Raw genomic sequence first — 26,448 nt, 5'->3', positions numbered from 1 at the left:
CATAAGTAAAGGAAAAATAAGCAAATGGTGAGGAAATTCATTACCATCAGACTTGTAGTGCAAGAGCTCCTAAAGAAAGCACTAAATATGGAAAGGAAAGACCATTACCACCTTCTACAAACACACATTGAAGTACACAGACCAGTGTCACTATAAAGCAACCACATAAATAAGTCAGCAAAATAACCATCTAACATCATGATGACAGGATCAAATCTACACATAGCAATACTAACCTTGAATGTAAATGGGCCAAAATGTCCCAAGACACAGCATGGCAAGCTGGATAAAGAACCACGATCCACTGGTATGCTGTCTTCAAGAGACCCATCTCACAAGCAATGACATACACAGGCAAAATAACAGGTTGGAGAAAGATCTACCAAGCAAATGGAAAACAGAAAAAAAGCAGGGGTTGCAATCTTAGTTTTAGATGAAACAGGCTTTAAACCAACAAAGACCAAAAAAGACAAAGAAGGGCATTACACATATTGGTAAAGGGTTCAACTGAACAAGAAGATCTAACAATCCTAAATATTTATGCACCGAACACAGAAACATCCAGATTCATAAAGCAAGTTCTCAGACACCTTCAAAGAGACTTAGTCTGACACTCAATAATAGCAGGAGACTTTACTACCCCACTGGCAATATTAGATCATTGACATAGAAAATCAGTGAAGATATTCAGGACCTGAACTTAGCACTGGATCAAATGGGCCTGATGTACATACACAGATTTCTCCAAATGAAAACAAGAGAAAACACATTTTTCTCATTGCCACATAGTGCATAGTCTAAAATCAATCATATTTGGAAGTAAAACAGTCCTTAGCAAATGCAAAATAACTGAAACCTTAACACTCAAATTGGAAATTAAGACTAAGAAATGAACTCAAAACTGTATAACTACATGGAAATTGAATAACTTGATCCAGAATGACTTTTGGGCAAATAAACCAATTAAGGCAGAAATCAACAAGTACTTTGAAACTAATGTGAACAAAGATACAACATACCAGAATCTCTGGGACACAGGTAAGATAGTGTTAAGAGGGAAATTTATAACACTAAATGCCCTAACAGATATTTCTAATTAAAAAGTTAGAAATATCTCATGTTAACAACCTACCATGACAACTAAAACAACTAGAGAACTAAGAGCGAACAAATCCCAAAGCTAGCAGAAGACAAGAAATAACCAAAATCAGAGCTGAACTGAAGGAGACTGAGACACAAAAACCCATTCCAAAGATCAATAAATCCTAAAGCTGGTTTCTTGAAAAAATTAATAAAATAGGTAGACCACTAGTTAGACTAAAAAAAAAAGGAAGACAGAAAATGCAAATAGACACAATCAGAAACAACAAGGGGGATATCACCACTGACCCCACAGAAATACAAACAACCATCAGAGAATATTATGAACACCTCTCTGCCCATAAACTAGAAAATTGAGAAGAAATGAATAAATTTCTGGACACATACACCATCCAAAGGCTGAACCAGGAAAAATCTGAATCCCTGAACAAACCAATAATGAGCTCTGAAATTGAGTCAGTAATAAATAGCCTACCAACTAACAAAAGCCCAGGATCAGCTGGGTTCACAGCTGAATTCTACCAGATGTACAAAGAAGAAGTGGTACTATTCCTGCTAAAACTATTTCAAAATATCAAGGAAGAGGGACTCCTTCCTACCTCATTTTATGAGACCAGCATCATCCTCATTCAAAAACCTGGCAGAGACACAACAAAAAAGAGAAAACTTCAGGCCAATATTCTTGATTAACACTGATGCAAAAATCCTCAACAAAATACTGGCAAACCAAATCTAGCAGCACATCAAAAAGCTTATCCATCACAATGAAGTAGGCTTTATCTCTGGGATGCAAGGTTGGTTCAACACATGCAAATAGGTAAATGTGATTCATCACATAAACAGAACTAAGAACAAAAACCATGTGATTATCTCAATAGATGCAGAAGAGGCTTTTGATAAAATTCAACACCTCTACATGTTAAAAACTCTCAATAAACTAGGTACTAAAGGAACATACCTCAAAGTAATAAGAGCCATCTATGACAGACCCATGGCCAACATCATACGTATGGGCAAAAGCTGGAAGCACTCCCCTTGAAAACCAGCACAAGACAAGGATGCCCTCTCCCACCACTCCTGTTCAACATAGCATTAGAAGTCCTGGCCATGGCAATCAGGCAAGAGAGAAAATAAAGGGCATCTATATAGGAAGAAAAAAAGTCAAACTACCTCTGTTTATAGACGGCATGATCCTGTATCTAGAAAAAACCACAGTCTTGGCCCAAAAGCTCCTGAAGCTAATTAACAACTTCAGCAATGTCTCAGGATATAAAATCAACATACAAAAGTAACTAGCATTCTTATACACCAACAACAGTCAAACCAAGAGCCAAATCAGAAATACAATCCCATTTATAATTGCCACCAAAAGAAAATACCTAGGAATACAGCTAACCAGGGAAGTGAAAGATCTCCACAAGAAGAACTACAAAACACAGCTCAAAGAAATCAGAGATGACACAAACAAATGGAAAAATGTTCTGTGCTCATGGACAGGAAGAATCAATATTGTTAAAATGGCCATACTGCCTAAAGTAATATATAGATTCAATGCAATTCCTATTAAACTACCATTGACATTCTTCACAGAACTAGAAAAAACTGTTTTAAAATTCGTATGGAACCAAAAAGGAGCCTGAATAGCCAAAGCAATCCTAAGCAAAAAGAACAAAGCTGGAGGCATCATGTTACCTGACTTCAAACTATACTTACAGGGCTACAGTAACCAAAACAGCATGGTACTGGTATAAAAACAGACACATAGACCAATGGAACAGAATAAAGAACCCAGAAATAAGACCGCATACCTAAAACTACCTGATCTTCAATAAACCTGATAAAAACAAGCAATGGGGAAAGGATTCCCTATTCAATAAATGATGCTGGGATAACTGGCTAGTCATATGCAGAAGATTGAAACTGGACCCCTTCCTTACGCAATATACAAACATTAACTCAAGATGGAATAAAGACTTAAATGTAAAATCCAAAACTATAAAAACCCTGGAAGATAACCTAGGTAATACCATTCTACACACAGGAATGAGCAAAGATTTCATGACAAAGACACCAAAAGCAATCTCAACCAAAGCAAAAACTGACAAATGGGATCTAATTAAAGAGCTTCTGCACAGCAAAGGAAATTATCAACAGAGTGAACAGACAACCTATAGAATTGGAGAAAATTTTTGCAAACTATGCATCTGACAAGGGTCTAATATCCAGCATCTATAAAGAATTTAAACAAATTTACAAGAGAAAAATAAACTACCCCACTAAAAAATGAGCAAAGGACATGAAGAGATACTTTTCAAAAGAAGACATACATATGGCCAACAAGCACATGAAAAAAAGTTCAGTATCACTGATATCGTTAGTGAAATGCAAATCAAAACTATAAGATACCATCTACACCAGTCAGAATGGTAATTATTAAAAAGTCAAAAAATAACAGATGCTGGCAAGGCTGCAGAGCAAAAGGTACACTTATACACTGTTGGTGGAAGTGTAAAGTAGTTCAACCATTGTGGAAGACAGTGTGGCTATTCCTCAAAGACCTAAAACAGAGATACCATTTGACCCAGTAATCCCATTAATGGGTATATACCCAAAGGAATAGAAATATTTTTATTATAAAGACACATGCACATATATGTTCACTGCAGCACTATTCACAATAGCAAAGACATGGAATCAACCTCAATGCCCATCAATGATAGGCTGGATAAAGAAAATGTGGTACATATACACCATGGAATACCATTAAGCCATAAAAAAGAATGAGATTATGTCCTTTGCAGGAACATGGGTGGAGCTAGAGGCTATTATCCCTTGCAAGTTAATGCAGGAACAGAAAACTAAGTACCACATGTTCTTCCCTGTAAGTGGGAGCTAAAAGATGAGAACACGTGGACACACAGAGGGGAACAACACACACTGGGGCCTGCCAGAAGGTGGAGGGTGGGAGGAAGGCGGAGAGGATGAGGAAAAATAAATAATTGGTACTAGGCTTAATACCTGGGTAACGAAATAATCTGTACAACAAACTCCCATGACACAAGTTTACTTATATAAGAAATCTGCACATGTACTCCCGAACTTAAAAGTTAAATAATAAATAAATAAATAATTTTAAAAAATTAACAAAGAAAATCCTTCAAACCTCTCCAGGGCGAATGAGACTTGATTTGGGGGGCTCTTTAAGGCCAGCAGTGCATAAAATCCGAGGTTACAGAAGGGAGAAGCCACTGGCGCCATCCAGCACTCACAGAAACAGAATTTCTGGAAAAGCCAGATAACTAAGCAGCAGCTAATGCCCCCGAAGAGGATAAAGACCAATTATGAACAAAAAAGCTAACATACCAGGAGGCTCAAGCAGCCATCCCCAAATTCCTCACAGGCCGCCATGTGTCTTCGGGTGGCAGGCTCAGCACTGAGGTTTCCCATGATGGCAATGCACTGGCACAGAGCTGAGGAGCTGCTTACCTTGGGATCTGTCTTCTAAATGAGAATCGAAAGAAGGCAGAGCCTCAGAGAGCAGGCAAAGGATGCCGCATGACCTCTCGGTGCATCCCTCACTCACCGAAAGGCCCGCGAACCAACCAGATAGCTTCATGTCACACAGGGGCATCCCTGGGGTCACACTGGCAACAGGATGGTGGCACATAGAGGGGTAGACCCAAAAGGGTCTTGGCCCAGGGCTTAATCCCAGCTCCTCCATCAACCAGCTGGGAGGACCTGGGCAAATCCCTTCCCTTCTCAGAGGCTCCATTTCCACAGCTGTGGCACGCTGGGGTGTGGTTATGCTCTCTAAAGGGCCCCTGAAACTTCTAAGGTTCAATAGGGACAGGCTTCAGTTGCAACACACTCTCCAAGGAGAAGCCCTGCCCCCGACACTATTCACTGCCTTATCAGCTCAAATTGCTACACTAGTCTTCCTGACAGGATGACTTCCATTTGGGAACAGCGTCACACATCAAACTTATTGTCAGCAGGGGACTGATGGAGACTGACGAACTCTATCCACCTTCACTTAAGATGCCACCCATATCCAGCTTTTCCTCCCCTGTAACCAGCGCCATCCATATGCCACCTCCACCTGTCCCTTCTGTAGCTGTTTCAATAACTGACAATTGTGTAAATTCCAGCTGTGAATAAATGATTAATCAACCGAGAGACAATAGTTGTTCTGGATTGTAAACTGTGTTTAAATAGCCCCATTCACGCTCCTGAGAGTGTCTGTCACAGAGGGTGAAAATGAGGGTTTGCTCACCAGAACGCCTGTGAGTGCAGGGAGAACACCTGGAAGGTTGGCCTGGAACCAGACTTGGAATCTGTCGAGAAACCATGAGCCAGGATTTATTTTTACATTGCATAAACTATAACATAAATACAGTGTCTCATATAATTAATGTTGCAAACTCTAGGTCCATATGATTTAGATTGTGCATGGAGAATTTAGAAACAAAAACAGAAAAAAACATGTCACTATGTATGTAACGTGGCTTTAGTTTTTCTGAGTCTGGAGAATTGCCTTTGATGTTAAACAACAGATCTCAGATGGTGACTCCCTTAAGCAGGAGTTGCTGGAATCTCCAGGCTTCCGCCAAGGTGACTTACCCCCAATCCCTGCTCTGAGTCTACAGCATGTGTGTGCCGTGCGGAAGGCAAATACCGTGCAAGCATGTTTACTCATCGGAGCCACTGGGAGGGCCTAGATGCATGTGCATCTCCACACGCTACAGCCACTGTTCCATACCCTGGCCCGTGCCAGTTGGCTGGCCTGCCTGTGAGCACAAGCAGCTCTCTCATCCCATTACCATCTCTAAGCAAGGTGTCCTAAACTTTGTAAGGAAATTTAAAACACAAGATGCCCTTTAAAAAAAAGCTCTTGAAAAATTATGAAAACTGAGACCCTTACTATCATCCCCAGCAGCTAGGTAAAACAAAACAAAACAACACAAAGCCATGGGGCAGAAGGAGGTCGTTACTCATAATGTCACTGGCAACCCCAGAGAAGGCTGCATTTGACTGTTCATTCTTGCTTGCTGGCTCACTGGCTCACTCAGGTTCATTCAATGCGAATTTGCTGGGCAACTCCTATATACCAGGCACTGATTAGAAGGAAGGAAGGTTCCCGACACTTTGGAGGCTTGCCTACTGTGAGAGGCACTGCTTTAAATATGCTGCTGCTTCCAAACCCATGGAGGCCCAGGTCAGCCTCTATGCAGAGTGACTAGAATGGGAGTGGGTGGCCGCAGCCCCCTGGGAGGCATCAGCCCTCCTTCTCAGTGAATCTTGCAATACTCACTTGGAGACTTGGCCTAGCCTCTCTGAATACGGCACATTTTTAAAGATCAGACAGTTCAACAAAGACTGAAGAAGAAATGTCAATTTCTATAAATAAAAAAAATTACCTTTCTTCCAGAGCCAAGTCTGTGAACAGTCCCATAGCAGTGTTGGCCTCCTTATCCGCGAAATCAAGAAATGACACCAGGGCTTCCAATAATCTGCAAAAAACCATAATAACCTCAGAGATAGCTGTCCTCCAACTAACAACATCCCAACAGGGTAACCTTGCAAGGAAACCAAAAAGGAGTCAGCATCCGGGTGAAATAAGCAGAAAGGGTGCCTGCCTTGCCATGCCCTCCTAGAAGCCTAGCTCCTTGCCCACCCAGAGACAGACACTCTTAAATGGTTGGCTCCACCACTTAATGTGAATCCCCAGAATGCTGAATACTTTTAACCAAAGTTTATTGATTATCGGACGCCAGCTCAGAAGGAGTTTCTGAGACTCTGCCATGTGACTCTGGCTCAGTCAAGTTCATTAACTTAGATGACATCTAAATGGCATGCTTACTAATCTGCTGATGACTAAAGTGGGAGGGCCCCCTAATAAGGTGGGTGATGGAATAAAGATTTAACAAGATTGTGACAGGCTGCTGAATATATTAGATTAAATTTAATAGGGTTAAGCTCAAAGTTCTCCACTTAGAGCTGGAAATTCTGCATAAGTAACAGAATTGTGAGACCTGGCTTGTAACTGGTTCATATGAGAAATATTTAAGGATTTTTAGCCACTTACAAACACAAAATGAGCAAACAGTCTAACACAGATGCCAAAAAACACCTGATGTAATCTCAGGCTGCCCAGATGGACTTACTGGCACCACGACAATGGAAGTAAGAGTAATTTGTTCATCCAGCAAACTTGCATTAAGCATCTACAAGGTGCTAAGTATACTGTGCTCAGTACTGAGCTCCTGGTCTCCTACAGTGATACATATGTAAATAAATAAGATAAACTGTCTTAGGTGATATGTTAGAGACAGACACACGTTGAGGGGACCAGAGTCTCGCTGGTGGGAGGTGTGGGGATGGAAGTGAAGAAGACTTCAACAGATGACACTTCAGTGTCTCTTGAAGTGTAGTGTTAGCTATTCATTCGTTTATCCATTTGACCAATCACAAAGAACAAGCACTGACTGTGTGCCAGGCAATGTAGTTGGTTCTGGGGTCCTAACGATGACACAAGAAAATGTCCTGGTTCCAGGCAGCTTGCAGGCCAGCGTTGGGCCCATGGGGACGGGTACAGAGGCATGTCAGGCAAAGCCGCCTGCAGTCACAGACTATGTGGGCACTGAATTGCAGGAGCACATTTGGGGACTGCTGGTACGCAGTTAATACTTAGGATGTGAGGGGAGAACAGGGGACGGTAGAGAGCCGGACAGAGCCCAGATCCCGGGGGCCTTCTAGGGCCTGCTGGGAAGTCTGTACTTTGCCCTGTAGGCCCCTGTTCTCCAATGTGTGGTTGGTGGTGGGGGCCTCCGGGACAGATTCCTCAGTCAGTCTGAGTGGGAGGAGGCTCCAGGAGGCTGCTTTTTCGTGAAGTCCTCATGTGATTCCTAGCCATTATATTTCTCAGTAATTGGAGAACCAGCCTTACAAGGAAGTCATTTCAGTGTGTTAAGTAGGAAAATAGCAGAGCAGATGTCCATTTTAGAAAAATCCCTTCAGTGTACGGTGGAGGCTGGATTGGAGCAGGTAGTACAGGAGGCAGGAATTCAACCAGGGGAGAACTGTGATTGTCCAGACAATAAAGGCTAAGGGACTAGACTGAGGCAGCAGCAGAGTAACAAGCACAGTAAAAACACAAAGAGACGCTCATGAAGACCTGGAAGAAATGACTGGAGAGAGTAGAGGAGAACTACAAGAAAATGAATTCAGAAGATGCTAAGGACAAAGAGCTGGCAGCATACTATCTTATGGATGTGGTGAGGGAGAGCCAGGTCACTTCCAGGACATTGGCTTAGGCGACTGGATAGGCAGAGATGCCCTCTATGAAGACAAGAAATTCAGGTAGATGAACTGGTGTGAGACCACGTTTTGATTTATTAAGTCAATGATACTTGTGGATGTTGTGACAGAGATGTCCAGTAGCAGAAGGGTATGCTTCTTGACGAAAGCCATGGATAGGAAGAGGGACAAGGGTAGGATCCCGGGGTCCCTGACTTGGAAGGGTGATAGCATAGCGGGGCTTGCAAAGGAAACCACAAAGGAATAGCCAGGAGGTAGGAGGGGGGCCAGGAAGGATGGTGTCCTAACAATCACTGTGAGGGAGTTTCAAGAAGAGTAGTGATCAATAGGACCAAATGCCACAGGACAGAGAAGGGCGAAGACTTTGACCTTGACATCTTTAAGAAAGACAGATGACAGGCTATCAGACTGGGCTTTTGGGAATATGAATTCCAGTCACCCACATCTATGGTGCTGGATCTATTTAGCCACTTATTCTAGGAGTGGTCTGGAGGCCAAATCATCAAAGGAATGATGGAGGTAACAAGGATGCTTAACCTGAAATATATCACTATTTTCAGATACCTAAAGTACTGGAAAGCTGGAAGGAGTCTGGGCCTGGGCCTCAATGTATGGAGGCAGAATCAACCCCAGAATAGTATGGGGCAGGCAGCATACGCACAGTGTAAGGAGATAATTTATATCAATCAGAACTGTCCTGAAATGGACAGTTGGCTACCTTGGGAGGTGAGACCCACAGCCCCTCACTAATTGGGGACAGACTTCCTCCACCCTGTCTATTAGCTGCGTTAGTGCCCATCCCGAATCAAATGGAGATAAAAATAACGAAAACTGCTGGCATCTCCCCTGGAGGGCATGATGCACAGGCTGTATGGGGGTATGCAGAGGACATCTATGCTGAGTGGGGCTTGACTGGATGGTTTCTGAGGGCCCAGGTGACACCGAGCTTCTGCAAATCCCTAACATCTTCAGAAATGGATTCCAGTGCTCCTGCTGTCAAAAACAATTTATTTGTTTTACAGTTAGTTCAGATTTTTCCTTCACCAATTTAAACCTATTTTCTTCGGTCTTGAAAATTAATGCTAATGAACCTGAACAGCACAGATGAGACAACAGTCTAAGACCATCTTGGCTTTGTCCTGGGAGACACAAACAGCTAGCCCCCCTCTATGTGAGAGTGCACACATCCTAACTGGACTCAGCACCTATAGCGGACGGTGTATCCCTTTCTATTTCCTCACATACCCTCTTTTATGGTGGCAGGTTTTCTGCTCTGCTGATAAGCAACTGTCTCTGTGAGTGAACCACAGGTCAGAAAATACTTTCATGTAACCAATAAATGCATGGCTACTTCAGTTTAGGACCCTGAACAATATTCCCTAAAAGAAAATGATTATAAAAATATTGAGCCCCTATCACCCCATGTGTCAGGCTTGCTTGATGTTAGTTGCTTTTTTTTTTTTTTTTTCTGTAGCAGATACTGTTTGCTGGCTAACTCCACAGATATGCTCCATTCCCTTTCCCTTCTATTCTTCCTAACTCTACTACAGAAGAAGCTGGGATCATTTTTTTCCCACTAGGTGTAGCATGTGACAAAATTCTGTCCAAAGAGAAATAGGCAGTAGCTTTTCTTGATAAAAGGGATAGATCCAGCTGGTGTTGACCTGTCTTAAAGAAGGATGTGAAGCTTGGAGTTGCAGCAAGAGGGAAGGTATGACCATGTGAGGAAGGTCAAGAGAAGGGCAGAGGCTTTGATCTCGACATCTTTAAGCCCCTGCACCAACAGCTGCTATCTTTAGTCTCATTTTATTAGGTGAAAAAACAAGCCAGGCTTTATTTTGCTTAAGCTCCTTTTGCTCAAGAATTCTGCATAATGCAGCAGAAAAAATTCAACTGCATCACACTAAGTGTCATCGTAAGTGAGTGATGCAGATGAGATGCCAGGGCCCGTCAGTGCTAAGTAGCTTTCCTGGGTCACACAAGCAGAGACATGCAGGGAATGGAAGCTCAGTACTGCTTAAGACTAAAACCCGGCACTTTTGACAAAATGATACTGGTCCTTGGCCAGCACACATTCATGCCTTCAACCTCTTCTCTGAGGATAAGCATTGTGGGAGGAATGTGATAAGTGTGCTGCCGTGATGGTCATGGGGCTATGCGCAGCCCTGTCTTGCTTCAAACTGCCTCATTTCATCACAGAGAACCCATTCTGTCTGGTTCAACTGGAGATGAACGTTAAGGAGGCTAGTGGGCATAAAAGTAAAAAGCTGAGGTTTCTCTGACTGTCTAAAGAGAGTAGGCAGGACCACACGAGGTGATCGTGAACGCCACTCTGCGAGACACTGGAAAAATGCACATTGAAATTCAAGCAATTCAAAGATAGCTTGAGGGGAAAAGCCCATGATAGCTATAGCTACATTTACTCAAAGAGACAAAAACAATATTAAAAAAATGCGATGAAGGTATTGAGGAAATGACGGCAGTCATTTGAAATGCGAAATGTGCTTTTGGGGAATTTAAGTCCACTAACAATCAGCATCTGCCGCACAGCCTGAGCTTCAGTGGCTTGCCAAAGCCTTTCCCGGGAGCCACTGGGGCTGCAACTAGGCCTGGAAGGGGAGCCGTAGGCAAGGCTTAATAACCACCCTGTCACGGCACACATGGACCTCCACACCAAATTGGACCGTGTGGGAGGGCTCAGCAGGGTCCTAAAAAGATCTGGAAGGAACAGGAGCCAGCTGCAGCAGGTCTGGCTCCTTTTCCTACTGAGAACACAGAGTGGAGCTGGGTCCTCAGAACAGTACCTAGGGGCTAGGCTAGTTGGGTGAGATTCCAGTGGTTCCTTGCCGTAGTTCTTCCTGCCCCATGAGTGACATGAGATAATAAAGCTTACCTTGCCTACCTCGCAGCATGAGGGGAGATAAAACAAAATAGCAGTGAACAAAAAAAATTCAGAAGGGTAATCTCCTGTTTTTAGATTGTGTGAGAAACATTTATAAAGCAAATTACAATAATCGCCACTGTTTCTGTTAGATTGAACCCCATGAAATGGCGGGCATGCAACCTTTTAGATCTAATAAGTGACAATTTCGTATGTTCAAACTAATCATGTAAAGATAAATAAACTGAAAACTTAATAAAAGTAAATAAATGAATAAGTAAAACAAGCAAAATAACAAACAAATAATTTAAAAATGAAGTAATAAATTATAAAGAACTGGGCAGAATCACTGTGGTTCAGTAATCTTTCTAGAAAGTCTACTTAGGGGACACACATTCTATGCTCATAGTCTTACACTTTGGAAAGACCTCCATTCAACAGTATTCGAAATGTTTTATTTATTCATAGTGCATCTTCTTGCAGAAAGGGTTTAAGGACACATAGAATAAGACAGGATTACCTCAAATAAGAATGAAAGAAGAAAAGGAAGGGTAGGAACAGGGTAGAGATAGGACGAGGCCAAAGGCACAGAAGCAAGTAACCTATTTTAAGGTGGGGCTCCTGATCTGGCTATGGAAGGGCTGCCATTTGCACCATTTGTGGGATGGGGACAAGCCAGTTGCTCAGGAGAAGTGAAACTGTCCATGGTACCAAGTTCAGACAGGAGTCTGTCCCAGAAGTCCTCATGACACAGCACTCTTGTCAAAGGCTCTTTCTGTTATTGATCCTTCAAGTCACACATCAGAGATATAAGGGGGAGACAGGTACACCTGAACTTGTCAAGTGATGACACGAGATGTCCCAGGAAGATCCTGCCAGCAGAGGCTTACCTGGTCAGGTCAAGGTGGCTGATGATCAGGCTCCGTCCGCTCTCAGTCTGGGCGAGCTGCAGCAGCAGGGCAAGGCTCTGCTGCCTGATGGCCAGGACCTTGGAGGACAAGAGGGTGGCCAACAGCCTGGCCCTGTCAGGGTGCATCACTAGCACACGCTGATTTTCCTCTGCAAAATACAGGGGTTGTGTGTCTTGTGCGTGCCATCACGGCAATTAAACTAGCTCTGTCGCCCTCTCTCCTAATGGGAAACTCAACTGGTGCCCACTCATTTGAAGGCAGGATAATGAAGTGTAAGAGTGTGGATTCTAGAACCAGACTGCTGGGTCTGAATGCCCAGGGGAGTGACCTTAGCAGTGCTCCTTGGTCTCCTCATCAGTAAAATGAGGATTACGTTCCTACCTACAGGGACATCATGAGCATTAAATGAATTAGTACGTGACTGTGCCAGACAGGGACTGGCACCCAGAAATCAACTACGTCATTATTATTGTCAAGCCTCCTTGGTGTGTGGTATCTGGAAACACTAGCAAAGGGAAATAAATCAGTTTAATTGTGGAATGTCTTTAGACCATCAATATTCACACAATGGCTAGAGTGGTCATTTGAGGAAATGTTATCCAGGAAACTAGAATATCATATGAGAGCATTAATGAATAAAGTGTGCCCTCCTTCCTAGAACATAAGCTCTTTCAGGGTGGTGGCAGTAGATTTATCCCCTTTCATTTGCTTCATTTTCTGAATAGGTACATGAATTTGTTTGAAACTGCAGGGTACAGACTGCAGTATAAGGCTAAGCTGTGAAACAGAGCAAACTGGATCTCAAAGGGGTGGGCCCCATCACTTGGACCTCATTACCCTTGGCTCTCTCCCCTCCTGTGCTAATTGCCCATTTACACATAGCACACAGCATCCAGGAGAAGACACACACCAGGTCTTTTGTAACCCTAAAAGAGCCGGAGTAACAGGACTGCAGGATCCTATGTGTAGCCCACATATCAAACCATGTTTTCATTAAAAACATTACATCTCAATCCCACACTTCACCTATAATTACTCTTGTCCATGTAAGATAGGATCTACTGATTTCTGAAATGGAAAGGTTCTTGTTGATTATATATTTTTTTCTTATACTAGAAAAGTAGCTTGATATAAATAATTCAAACAACACAGAGTTAGTTGACACCCCTCCAGGTAAGCCCACTCCCCAAAGGAGGTATTATTCACCTCTCATATAAATAATGTGTAAAATATTATACATCCTACCCTGTAATTGGCTTCTCTTCCCCACTCTACAATAGATCACTGACATATTTCCATGTCCTTACTTTTAAGCATTCCCTTGCCCTTTTGAAAAACTGCTTTGCATTTATTGAGTTAGATATATCAAGATTTTATTGACCTGAGACACAGCATTTACATCACAGGTATCTGAAAATATTTTTCAGATGATAAAAAAATGTAACTGTAAGGTTCACAGAAATGATAAATAGGTTCACAGAAATAGAGTAAATAGATTGTTATGTCAGGTTCACACTGAGACATACCATCGCCAAGTCCTGCCTTCCTCACCCTCCTGTAGGGGAGTTGGCAAAAACACTGCCCTAAGCTGGTGCAGGGTCTTACACAGAGTAGCAAGGCACCTTGACGATGATAGTAGTCTGGGCATAATTCCCCTTAATTCTTGTCAGGAAATAGGCCCCCCGATTGTCTAGATTTTTAAAAGCTTAATTTCTTAAGTTCTTGATTCCTCTACTCTACTAAAAAAGAAAAAAAAAGGTATTATCTCCTACTTAACATTTCAGAATATACAAACTGCATTCACAAGCCCTGTCGCTGGCTCCCCACAGTGGCCCTGTGAAAAGGAGACATAGCTATTATTATCCCCATTTTCAGTGTTTCTGTCCAGGGTCAAACTTTTTCCTATGAAACACACTTCTTAAAAATGACAGAAGTAAGTAAAATTTGTATTTACATTGAAGTTACAAAAGAGATTAAGAAAGATTATACAAAAACATAATGAACCCTGGAAGATGCAAATATGCGAAAAGCCTAAGAGTTAGCCCAGTAAATAAAATGCCCGGGGCATTCTACTATCTCAATACTAGACGCTAATTAGTGTCTGAAGATACTGGCGAGGATGACTGTAAATCTCAGGATGCTGGAAAGGTACTGTGGTTAGCACAAACGAACAATATTTTAGGCTGACAAGAAAAGAAAAACTCCATCTACCTCATTGCCAGTGCACGAACAGAAGTCATGAGCCTGCAAAGAGCAGAAGAGCAGGAGGAGAGAAGAGAGGAGACCACTCATTATGCTGACAACCTCCTCCCTTCACTGACCTCACCCCTCATCTGTCTACCTTGCTTTTGATCCATAAGCTTTCCTGGAGGGAGCAGGCGTGTGGGGAAGTCTAGACATCAACTCTCCAGGGCCTGGCCTTTGGGGAAGACAGTCAGCCCAACAGCGGACTCCCCTGAACGCAGCGCATTAATGGTGATCAGTGGTGATTACCCAGGCTTACCGTTCCCGCAGCACACTGCTTGCCAGAGCTTGAGAACAGATACACAGACCGTCTCTTCAACTGCATCTTTTCCTGCTGTGGAAAAACACCTAGAATGGACAAAGGAGAGCTATCTTAAAAGTCTGAAAATCAGTCTTGATTTTCTCTTCCATTTGGTTTTATTTCATCCCGAGATTCGCCAAATGCAGGTTTCAGAAAGTATAGTTTTATGATCCAGAGCCATGGGTCACCAGGATCAATCATGGAACCATGAGTCCCAGGCCAAGGACGCAGACTGAGGAAGCCTGGGCTGTACAGAGGCTAGACAGTAAGCCAGTGCCATGGGTGATGGCTGCACTGGGACCAGTGAACTGTGGCTGAGCACACGGACATGTACTGGTGACTCCAAGCCACACCGGTATCCTAAGCCTCAGGAGCACACCAGAACAACCGAAATTACAATACAGTCACTTTAGCAAACTGCCTCCTACCATACAGGTCTTTCTTCAGATGAAATTATAAATGGGATTGGGCCATTTACATTTATATCACTCTTGATATGATCAGCAAATTCCAAAAGAAGAAATGAACAAATGACAACCTTGCAAAAACTGGTGGGAAAGCAGCAAGAATGATAATTTCTCTGACTTTGAAGAGCTTAGAGGAGCCCTGGGAAGTGCTGCTGTTCCTCTCTCTTCAATTGTTTTTTTTTTTTTTTGCGACTGAATCTGGTTGTATCACCCAGGCTGCAGTGTAGTAGCATGATCTCGGCTCACTACAACCTCCACCCCTCAGATACAAGTGATCTTGTGCCTCAGCCTCCCGAGCAGCTGGGATTACAGGTGCCCGCCACCACGCCCAGCTAATTTTTGTATTTTTAGTGGAGACGGGGTTTCAGCATGTTGGCCAGGCTGGTCTCAAACTCCTGACCTCAAGTGATCCGCCCGCCTTGACCTCCCAAAGTGCTAGGATTACTGGCATGAGCCACCGTGCCCAGCTTCAATTGTTAACTGCAGTGTAACTCCAGTGACTTAAAGGCCAGCACTCAAAGATGTTCGTGTAGTAGCTTTGCACTCCTGGAGAGCCCCCCACTACTGACTGAAGGGTGGTAATGTTCAGAAATGTAACTATGTCCTCATGTCTGATTTCATAAGTGGTTTCCTTCCCTTGCTTTGATGCTGGGCTGTCTTTATGAACATCCCTACCTTCTTATGACCTCGTTGTCACTGATGATACTAAATCCATTGTGCATTCTGAATAAAGTTTGTTCTGTGCCTGAAACAGATACAGAGAAAACCACTTTAGACTCCCAAACTGGCTGGCTGGTGTCTAGCTGCGACACAGCCACCTGCTAATAAGAAACCTAATATGGAATGTCACGGTGCCCACATGAATGGTTTGGCAGAAACAAATAAACTTTACATTTTGAAAAATACAATTGTCAGCAACCTCTCAGTGTCAGAGGCCTCAGTGCCTCTCAGGCAGAGGGACTGTTTAGAGGAGAACAGAGCTGGGGTGGCCCCGAGGGCTATCTGCACAGCTCATCATTCTGTCATCTTTAGAGAGCTTCCCAGAGCTGCTTAACCTATGGGAAGTACCAGCATATCCATTTGTTCTTAAATATTTATTTCAAAGCTATTTCCAGGCTCTAGAGAGGAATTTATAATCTCCAAGAAACTGCTAAAGGGGGTATTTGTGTGCCCTCCATTGTACACTAAAGAGAAGTCAGACACTCCATCTATTTGTACAAGCAACATGCTGTCACTGAGTATAGAGATTATTTAAGCCTTGGTAACAATGTTTACAAGAGCTAGTAATAGAGAACAGTATGACCCTCATTAGTACGAGAGCTGATGTTTGCTCTGAAACCATTTTCACATCCTAAGCAGCCATTCAGTGTAACTGGGTGAACCTTACAGTTTAACCTATAAAATTCTGTCTTCCATTCCTCCACAGTGGAGGGAAAGCGTGCAAGGTGGTATGGGATGCTTGAGGTGTCTGTGGGGGTATATGTGGAGTACATGCAGGATGTGCACGGGGTATGTGGAGAAAATGTGACAGTGGAATGTGCACAGGATATGTGGACTGACGTGAGTACTTATGGTGTGAGTGTGCTGTGTGTGGTACGTGGTGTGTGTGTAATATAAGGATACATTCAAGTGAGCGCAAGCTGAGTGCATGTGTGGTGTACGTAAGTATATATGGAGTGTGTGCCATGTGTATGTGTTGTGTTGTGTATGTTTATTACATGTGTGCTGAGTGTACGCACGCTCTGTAGAGAGGACGGAGCAGAGGTGGGAGGACATTCTTGTGCACCCCTTTTAGCAGCTACATTAGAGTACATCCTCAATCAATATTTGTGGAAGAAAGGGAGGGATTCTTAAGGGCAGACCTCTGAACATGTCCCTTCACACTGACAGCACTCATGAGATCATACACATCTCTGGCTTACACTCCTTTATCATTTCAGTCAGAATCTCAATCCCCCCTGCATAGAACAAGGGGATCTGGTCAGGCTTGGAAAGGGTCTCCAGGAGGTTCTTGGTGTTCACAGCTGTGTTCTTTCCTGAATCCAGCAGTTCGTGGGCTTCCTTTTCTTGAAGGTCTGCTTTTTCCTGAAGATCTACTTGATTCAGGTAATCTAGAAAAACAAGAAAGGAAAAGCAAAACAAAACCCTAACAGTCAACAATACCACACAACAAGCAACCTTTTTTTTTTACTTTCTTTTGAGGATGGGAGTTTGAGAAGCATAAAGCATTAAAATAATTAAAACTCTTCTTTAGCAAGGAAAATTTTAGAAACAGTCTAAATCTATAACCAGAATCTTAAACCTCGTTGGAGATTCAAGGGAATCTAAAAGTGTCTAAGGGAGGATGGTGTAGAAAATGAAGAAGGCAAATATTAATATTTGCAAGGGATTACAGCAAGCAGAGGAGCAGAGTGGGCCAGTTAACACAGAAGACTAAACTGTGCAGGAAAGAGGATCCGCTGCTGCCTCGTGGCCAAGGGCAGTGAAAGCACGGAAGGCATTCTAAGGCAGGAGGCAGAGGGAGTTCAGACAAAGGGTCTCAGCAGGAACGTGCTCACCTTTCACCTGGGTTTGCAGCTTGGGGTTTATTTCTAAGATCTTCTTATAACACTCTCTAGACTAGAAAAAAGAAACAAGACCTTGAAGAGTGGTTGGGGTAAAAGTGATTATGAGAAAGACAATGGGTGTCATTGGGCTTGGCTGCTTCATTATTTTCTCCACGCCTCCTCCTGCTCCCAGTGCAGGAGGCAGGCACAGGAACACACTGTGCATTTGACATTTTGTTCAGGCTTCTCCAGTTCTAGGGGGCAACAGGTATTATTTCAAAATTCGTTTTAAAGAAACAGTGTTGTTAGATGCTCATGATGAAAAATATCCAGTCTTAAATTCTTATGGATCATGTCTGTCTGGGATAGAAATAATCATAAAGTAAATGCAAAACTTAGATATGATATTTGCACTGAGAGAGAACAGAAGGCTGTCAGATATGTCCGTAGGGAGTTAGGAAATAAATGAAACTAGAGGCAATGTTGACAGAGACTCGGGAATAGGAAAAGAGAACTGCCTAGTTAAATGTACAGGCTGTGAAGAGAACCAGTAAGGGATCCATTTATTGGCCACATAAGAGTCAGCTGGAAAACTCAAGAGTGAGGGCTTCTCATTGAGGAAATTGCTAGATAGAAAGTTACTGGAAAAATGAAGATTCTAGTTCATAGGATTCCTGGGCTTAGTGCTGTATTTCTCACAGGAATATAAGAACTGCCCAGAGTATAATCTAACCAGTCACCTAGAGAAAAAGCTCAGAAAAAACAACGCCCCAAAACAAACAAACAAACAGTTCTGAGATAATCTTGAAGGTTCAAAGTTTGTCTAGAAGACTAGAGCTAAGAAACTGAAGGAAAGAATAGCACATTAAAGTAGAGAACAGTGTCGCAGGAACAGAAGTCTATACATCAGAGTGACCCTGTATCCAACTTCTCTTCAACCCTAGATCTAATCTAGCAACAATTTTTGTTGGCTTCACTGTCAGTAAATATCCAAAATCCCATCACTTCTTACCACCTCCATCACTACCAACCTGGTCCCCATCATCACCTCTTGCTTGGATATTTATTGCAATAGCCTTATCACTCGTTCTCTGTTCTTATCTTACGACGCCGAAACACATGCTCGGTCTAGCAGTCAGAGTAATCCTTTAAAATATAAGTCAGATCATTTAATTCCTTTACTCAAAATCCTCCAATAAAGCTTGAAGATCACTCAAAGTAAAAGCCAAAGTCCTTTGAAAAGCCTGTAAGGCCCTACAGGATCAGCCCCTTATCACCAGTTTGACCTCATCTCTTGTTGCTCTCCTCTTGTTGGCTCCCTTCTAGCTATCCCTCCACCAGGAATTTATTCCCTTACATATCCACATGGTTTGCTCACTTCACTCCCTCCATTCCTTTAGAAAGCCTTTTCTTACCACTCTATAAAAAACCAGTCTCATCTTTACTGCTTCCTGATTTATTTTTCTCAGTACTACATACCACTGTCTAACATAGTACATGTAACGTACTACACATCTATTTGATTGCTTTTTGTCTCCTGGTCACCCTTACCCCAAGAACATGAGTTCCATGAAGCCAAGGACTTTGTCTCATTTCACTGATGTATTCTTTATTGCCTGTATTAACAGTGCCTGACACATAGAAAGCATGCAATAAATATCTGCTGAATGAATAAATTGAATGAGTAAATAAAAATTGGTGGACAGGGAAAGATTAACATTTTCTTTATTCATATTTCTTTTATTTAGCTTTATTACAATAAGCCTGCATTACATTTACAATTAAAATCCAACAACTTTTAAAAAATGTATCATATGAAGCAATTTATTTTAAAGACATATCTTATAAATGGAAAGACATCCTATGTTCATGGATAGGAAGACTTAATATTGTTTAGATAGCAGGAGTTACCAAATTGACTTATGAATTCATGTAATACCCATCAAAATTCCATCCGGTTTCTTTGCAAAAATCGACACAATAATCTTGAAGTTCATACAGAAATTCAAGAGTACCAGAATAGCTAAAACAATCTTGAAAAAGTAAAGGAACCAAGTTGAAGGACTCTCACTTCTCAACTTAATACAAAGCTACAAAAATGAAGACACTGTGGTACTGACACAAGGACAGACATGTAGATCTATGGAATAAAACTGGAAGATCAAAAATAAACCCATATATTTATGGTCAATTGATTTTTGACAAGGGTGCCAAAATCACTCAATGGGGGAAAGAACGGTCTCTTTAACAAATGGTTCTGGGACAAGTAGACATCTACATGAAAAAGAGTGAAGTTGAACCCCAACCTCACATCATACAAAAAATGAACTCAAAATGGATTAGAGATAGCTAAATTTAAGAGCTAAGCCATAAAACTTTCAGAAGAAAATATAGATATACATCTTCCTGACCTTGGATTAGATGACCATTTCTTAGATATAACACCAAAATCACAAGCAACTAAAGAAAAAATAGGTAATTGAGGCTTTATCAAACTTAAACGTTTTTGTGCTGCAAAGAACATCATCAAGAAAATGAAAAGGTAATACAAGGAGTAGAAGAAAATACTTGGAAATCATGTATCTGATAAGAAACTTGTATTCAGAATATATAAATGACATTTACATCTCATTATAAAAAAAAAGACATTTCTCCAAAGAAAATATATAAATGGCCAATAAGACATGAAAAGATCATCAACATCATTAGTCACCAAAAAAATGCAGATCAATACCACAATGACGTATCACTTCACACCCACTAGAATAGTGAGCTTTACCTTGGAAAATACTGAAGGATGGATTGATACCTAATCAGCTTGGAGAATCATGGTTCTCCTCTAGCACAATTGGGAGCATCAGTCTGTGATCAAACATGTCAATTACATTCCTCTAAGAACTTACCACACTGTAGTTCTTCAGGGCCAGGTTGGCTTTTCCCATGTGAAAATATGCTTTTGTGCATTTTTCATCACACTGCATAAAAGAGAATGACTGATCAGAAGTTTTAGAAGATGTGAAGTCATTTGCCACTACCCTCACTACACAGCTAAAAGAGTTAAGGCAAAGCTTTGATTCTCAGGGCAACTACCAGAATTGACAAAACTTTTCTGTGCATTTGTGACCAAACTAATTGATGTCTGCAAGGAGCCTGGGTGCAGCAGCAAGCTCTTCACCAAATTAATTAATGATACCTGCCACTTTTCATTTCCATTTAATGAGATGCAATCAGGAAGCAAACCCTCAGTTTAGAAGAGCTCTTAACACTGGCAGAACATTAGAATCATCTAGGATGCTTGTGAAAGTCCTGCCGGCCCTGCACCCCACATCAATTACATTATACTCTGGGATAAGACCCAGGCATCAATAAGTTTTTAAGCTCTCTAGGTGAGGTAAATGTGCAGCTAAGTTTGAGAGTCACTGGTTTACTAGAAGAGAACTTACTCTAAGAAAATAGCTGAGGTTACCATTACATCTTAGTGGGCCTGGGAAGTCCCTCCTCCCAAATAAACCACAACATATGTACTGGGACCTTCTGTTCATACTACTTAAGATTAGTAGGGATGCCACCTTCAAAAGGCAGGATTGAAACTTATGGCTGAAACTAGACCATTTACACAGGGGGCCCCGCACCTGCCTGACCCTAGTCATTATAACTCCACAGGGAATGATTTGACAGAGACATACACTAAAATCTAAGACATCCAGTTAATAAACATTGATTGAACTTCTTTTATATGCAAGACATTATGCCAAATCAGATGCCCTTCAAAGGTTTAGATATGAAGAGGTTAAGAGTTCAAGCTCGCGAGTCTAAAATGTCCTGGGTGGATCCTTGTTCTGCTACTCAGCAGAAGTGGCATGTTGTTGGCCAGGCCACCTAACTTTTCTGACACTCATTTTCCTCACCTGGAAAATGAAGACAATAATAGTATCTCTCTCAGGTTGTTGTGAGAAAGAAATTACGTAAAACACTTGGTGTGGCTCTGGGTAACAGAGTATTAGCTGCTATTGCTGCAGGTATATCAGCACCAATTCATTTCAGAGCAAAAGAGAAAATCTAAATTTAATAAAAGAGAGCAGTAATAATAAAAGAGAGAAGAATAACAATAATAATAAAAGAAAGAACAATAATTGTTGGAGAAGCTTTTAGAGATACACTCTTGTGTATACCATTTCCCAATTCACCGCTAAATGAATGGAAGTCATAATAAAAATAAATGTGCATGATTGTTCAGCCCAAACCATGTGCCAGGCACTAAGCTTTATGGTTCATATGGATGATCTCACAGAAGCTTTCAAACAACTCTATGAAGCAGATACAGTTATTATGCCTATTTTACAGATGTGAAAACTAGGGGTTGGAGAGGCCCAAGGTCACATAGATAACAAGTGGAAGAGCTGGAATTTGAAATTTGGCCATTAAACTCTCAAGGGTTTAAAAATGACACCAAATCTCCTTCAGAAAGGTGCCACAGAAAAGAGCATATAAATGCTATAGAAAATGCTACTGAAAAAAATCAGTGGAAGAAAATATGCTTTAAAATGCAGTCTTTAAAAGGGTATGCAAAGGTGGAGGGATCTGGGCTGAGTCTTAGTGACATGTAGAGGTGAAGAGAGGAGGATGGAGGGAGAGCGGGCTGGGCAAGAACTTGAGGGAGGAGAGTACAGGCGGCTTTGGGGACAGTCCAGCCGGGATTGAGGGGCAGGTGCTGGGTGGAGAGAAGATCCCATCTTGAGCCACACTGGAGGAGGGTGAGTCACCAATGGCAGTGTGGAGGTAAGCTGGTAGGAAGGTGGCATGCAGATGTGATCAGAGGAGGGAAAGGCTGAACAAGAGGTATGGTGGCCTGAACAATGAGAGATGAGTAAGGAGAGCAGAACAATCACTTAGAACAACGGTTAATGTCTGAAGTCCTGGTGACAGTGGGAGGGAAAGGAAGTGCAGATGCCAGAGCTATGTCAAAGAAAGATCTGACCAGCATCAACTAACTATCAGTGATAAGGGTGATGGAGGATGTGAAGTCAAAACCAGGGGCCTAGATACCTGAAAGACGTGGTGTGTCATTAACAGAAAGAGGTCAGCTAGGGCAGGGAGTGGGAAAGGCTGAGTGAGAAGATGAAGAGTTGGCTTCTAGATATACTGAGTTTCAGATGACATCAAGACTATCAAAAGGCACCCGCAGGAGGCAGCTGACATGCAGCCCTGGAGCTGGGGAAGGGGAGACTGGGGAAGTAGGTCTGAGAGCCATTTGCAGAGATGAGAGTTGAGCCCATGAGAGGAGAAGAGAGCTGTCAAGGAGTAACTGTACAGAGACAAAAGACAGGGAGCAGAGGGGTGACCCCTCATGAATTCACAAAGGATAAAATTGAGGAAGCAGGAAATGGATGGTTAAAGAGAAAAGAGGAAACTCCAGCACTTCAGCTCATGAAAGCCAAATATTCACAGTACATTCACTAGCCGAGCACCAGGGTTACAGCAGGTGGGGGAAACCGAGCCCCAAGCATTAAAGCCTTGTCCCCGACCTATCGTGTGTCACCGTGAAGTGCGGATAGCTGTGAATTTGCCTTCCTAAGACAATGATGTAAAAGGCTGCTAATGGATTTTTCTCACTAATAGACCCATTCTCCTTTGACCATGTGTCAACCCTCACGAGAATGTTCTTGGGTGAACCCCAGCTTCCCTTTAAAGGAATCCTGCCTTCAGAGGAAGATGTATTTCATTGTGCAAGAGGTGTTCTGCTGAGAAAGAAATAATTCTGGTCCTAATTGAAACCAGCTTTGCTGCCTTATCTTCCTTGACAAGAAACATCAGTCTTGAAATATCATCACATAAGCTTGTCTCTACCAATTTAAAAGTGTCAAAAAAGATTACATTGGCATGAAAGTACTAACAGTATTAGTAATGGAGTGCCAGTGACATTCGCTATTGATACATTAATTTTAAAGACAGCAAAAGTTTTAAATTCACAGCTGCAACATAAAACAAATCATTATTAGTTTTTAGAACTCTTTGTTCATTTTTTTTTCTCATTTCTCCAAGTGTTTACCCAAACCTCTTCAACTGAGAGCCTCGCTGGGCATTTAACAAGATTGGCTGCTGAGTGTCAGCGTTTTTTAATGTCAGCTCCATTGGGCCTGCTTGGCCTTGGTTTCACTGTTAATTACATTGTACTTCAATTAACATTTGGGAACAGGCCAGTGTGTTATCCTGAATCAGCATGATGGTATGTCTGCCCCTTTGGCCTTTTTCATATCAGAAAAGATACTCTTGGTGAACCTGTGAGGAGATCATGTTTCTTCCACAGAAGGGAAAGACATCCACACCCAGGAATTATGGGGTTCAAAGTTGCAGTGGAGAGGCCCTCTATAGAGGTTAAGAGCATGGGCTTAGAGTTAGACAGACACTAGCTTCATAATCCTGCACAAGGTACTTAATTAATTACTGAGGCTTGATTTCCTCGTCAGAAAAATAGAGAAAATAGTGACACTGAACAGAACAGAATAGAATTTTGTGAGCACGCAGCAAATGATGTTGTTTGCTGTTATTACCGGAAAAACCAAGGAAAACATCCTTGCCTCTCTCTTCTCCTGCAGAATAATGGTAGAAAAAGAAATCATTATCAAGCAAGGCGACAAAGCAGGTTAGTGGACCTATGATGGAGCTGTGAAGAGCTTGACGTCATCAGCTTCGGCCCCAACTCTTATAACTTAAAGACTACACCCATGCAATGAAACAAAATTTGCCACACATTGTATCTTCTAAGGGATAAAGAAATTAGACACTCCAGATGTCAGTGTTAAGAGGATCCCTAGTGTTTTATGAATGATTATAAGCAGAGGTGACTTTCTCATTCATCCCGGTTTCCTTTGCTTACCCTCTCAATAAGAAATAAAGCAGATATGGCCAGTATGCTGCTAGGAAAGTGTCCTCTTGTCTTGCGACATACTCATTAGGCTAGGGTAGCTGCACTGTACCCAAGAATTGAAGCCACAGGATAAACTTGGCACATTCTCCTGGCACCTCAATTTTACTTGATTCTAAGTTATTGAAAATAATGCTGTTACATCAAAACAGACAGATAACTTTCATGAAGTGCTGTGCAAAATTAACAAGGTTTTTAAGGTAAAATGCACATCTTAAAAGAAATTTCATGCTTTCTGCTTCTAGTCCCCCTTGAGGGGCTCATGTCCATTCTCCTCTGCTGTTAGCAGCGAGTGCAGAAGTCTGAAAAGCACTAGTTTTGGTTATTTAGTTAAAACCCCCGTGACAGAGTAATTCAGGGGAATGTGGATTAAGGGTTACTTAAATATTTGGTCATGTCCCTAAAAAGTGGTTGTGTTATTTCTCTTTTAGTAACTCTTAACATTTCCACCAACAGTCTTTACGTCTATGCATCTTTCACCATTTATTCTGGCAGATTTCAGAGGAAATGCCATGCGTAGAATTATTTTATCTGCCCAAGGCCTGACTAAAGTTGAAAAATAGGAATTCTTTCTTCTGATTATTCCTCTACAAATAGAGGATGTTATATTTCCAAATTATTAGGGCTGGAGGAAAAAAACACAAACTGACAAGGAAGAACAGCATTGCAGCCTTGCAGAAATCAGCTCCAATGGCTGGCTCCGGAAGAGAGAAGGAGGCATTTCCACTAACACATAGAACAAAGTGTCTGATAACACAAGAGTAAAGAAGAAGCTGTAGTAATATAAGACACTGAAAATTCAATAGCAGCAGCTCCCTGGATTGCTTTCTAGGAACTAGGCACTTTCTGTGCATTGTCATGACCCTCCTAACAATTCTATTCTATCCAATTCTATTCTATCCCATTCTACAGATGAAGAAACTGAAGCTCTGGCTACAGAGGCTATACCCTTTCCTATCTTGATACACTGACATCTGCCTTCTATCTACTTCAGCCCAATACCATCATGTGGGAAAAGAAATACTCTCTTACCTTGAGAGCCCATTCACAATCCACCAGTGCCTTCTCATAGTTCTTAAGTTTCATATAAGCCTGTAATGAAACCAACAGCTGATATTCACACACAACTCTGCATCAGGCAGTTTTCAGTTCACGCAGAAAGAACATTCGAACAGTAGAATGTCAGCGAGAACTATCCCCTACCTGGATCAGTCATGGTCCTGCCAGGAAACAGATGGCACACTTACACTGGGCAACTGAGAGCTGAATACAGGGACCTCTTCCACGGTGAAGGCAGGGCTTAGGGAACCTGACAAGGGATGCTACAGAATCTCAGAGCTAGCAACAGTGGACAGCCATTACCACTGCTGTAACGGAAGGGGCAGAAGGAGGGAGCAATGAACACAATGGGAGAGGATAGCTCTGCGAAAAGAACGGCCTGACATGAGCTGAGGCCTTCACTAGAGCCAAAGGCCAGGAGACTAATACCCAATCTCACTTTTCCTCCTTCCTTCTTATTTTATTGGCTGAATGCAAATGGAGGCTAAAAGGCTGGGAAGCCAAGGAGCCAGTCCACACAGGTCAGCCCTCCAGGGCACAGAGCAAGGAAGGATCTAGAGGGACACAGAAAATACCCAGCTCACTAGCCACATCCAAGAAGGAAGAGCTGGATTCTGGAGTCTACCCTGCTGTGAATGTTCCAGAAAAACACCAAATGATAAAGGGAATAAAAAAGACAGATAATTAGAGCCCTCA

At 42.1% G+C, this 26,448-nt stretch overlaps 1 protein-coding gene across 1 annotated transcript in view; it reads right to left on the bottom strand.

Moving 5' to 3' along the window:
- Nucleotides 1-26,448, bottom strand: part of TTC12 (tetratricopeptide repeat domain 12) — a 50,997-nt gene that overhangs the window by 9,872 nt on the left and 14,677 nt on the right. Inside the window, exons 7-16 of the mRNA XM_023208251.1 lie at nucleotides 25,726-25,785; nucleotides 20,672-20,743; nucleotides 17,781-17,841; nucleotides 17,145-17,333; nucleotides 15,898-15,967; nucleotides 14,714-14,802; nucleotides 12,190-12,358; nucleotides 6,519-6,611; nucleotides 5,375-5,435; nucleotides 4,465-4,602 (exon numbers count right to left, since the gene is read on the bottom strand). Of these exons, the coding sequence (XP_023064019.1) occupies nucleotides 4,465-4,602; nucleotides 5,375-5,435; nucleotides 6,519-6,611; nucleotides 12,190-12,358; nucleotides 14,714-14,802; nucleotides 15,898-15,967; nucleotides 17,145-17,333; nucleotides 17,781-17,841; nucleotides 20,672-20,743; nucleotides 25,726-25,785 (1,002 nt within the window). The remainder of the gene's footprint in view (nucleotides 1-4,464; nucleotides 4,603-5,374; nucleotides 5,436-6,518; nucleotides 6,612-12,189; nucleotides 12,359-14,713; nucleotides 14,803-15,897; nucleotides 15,968-17,144; nucleotides 17,334-17,780; nucleotides 17,842-20,671; nucleotides 20,744-25,725; nucleotides 25,786-26,448) is intronic.

The sequence above is a fragment of the Piliocolobus tephrosceles genome, chromosome 13, assembly GCF_002776525.5.
Source record: "Piliocolobus tephrosceles isolate RC106 chromosome 13, ASM277652v3, whole genome shotgun sequence".
In the NCBI taxonomy this organism is placed as follows: Eukaryota; Metazoa; Chordata; class Mammalia; order Primates; family Cercopithecidae; genus Piliocolobus; species Piliocolobus tephrosceles.
Note: the sequence above shows the minus strand (reverse complement) of the source record. Positions and strands in the feature narration are given on the sequence as shown.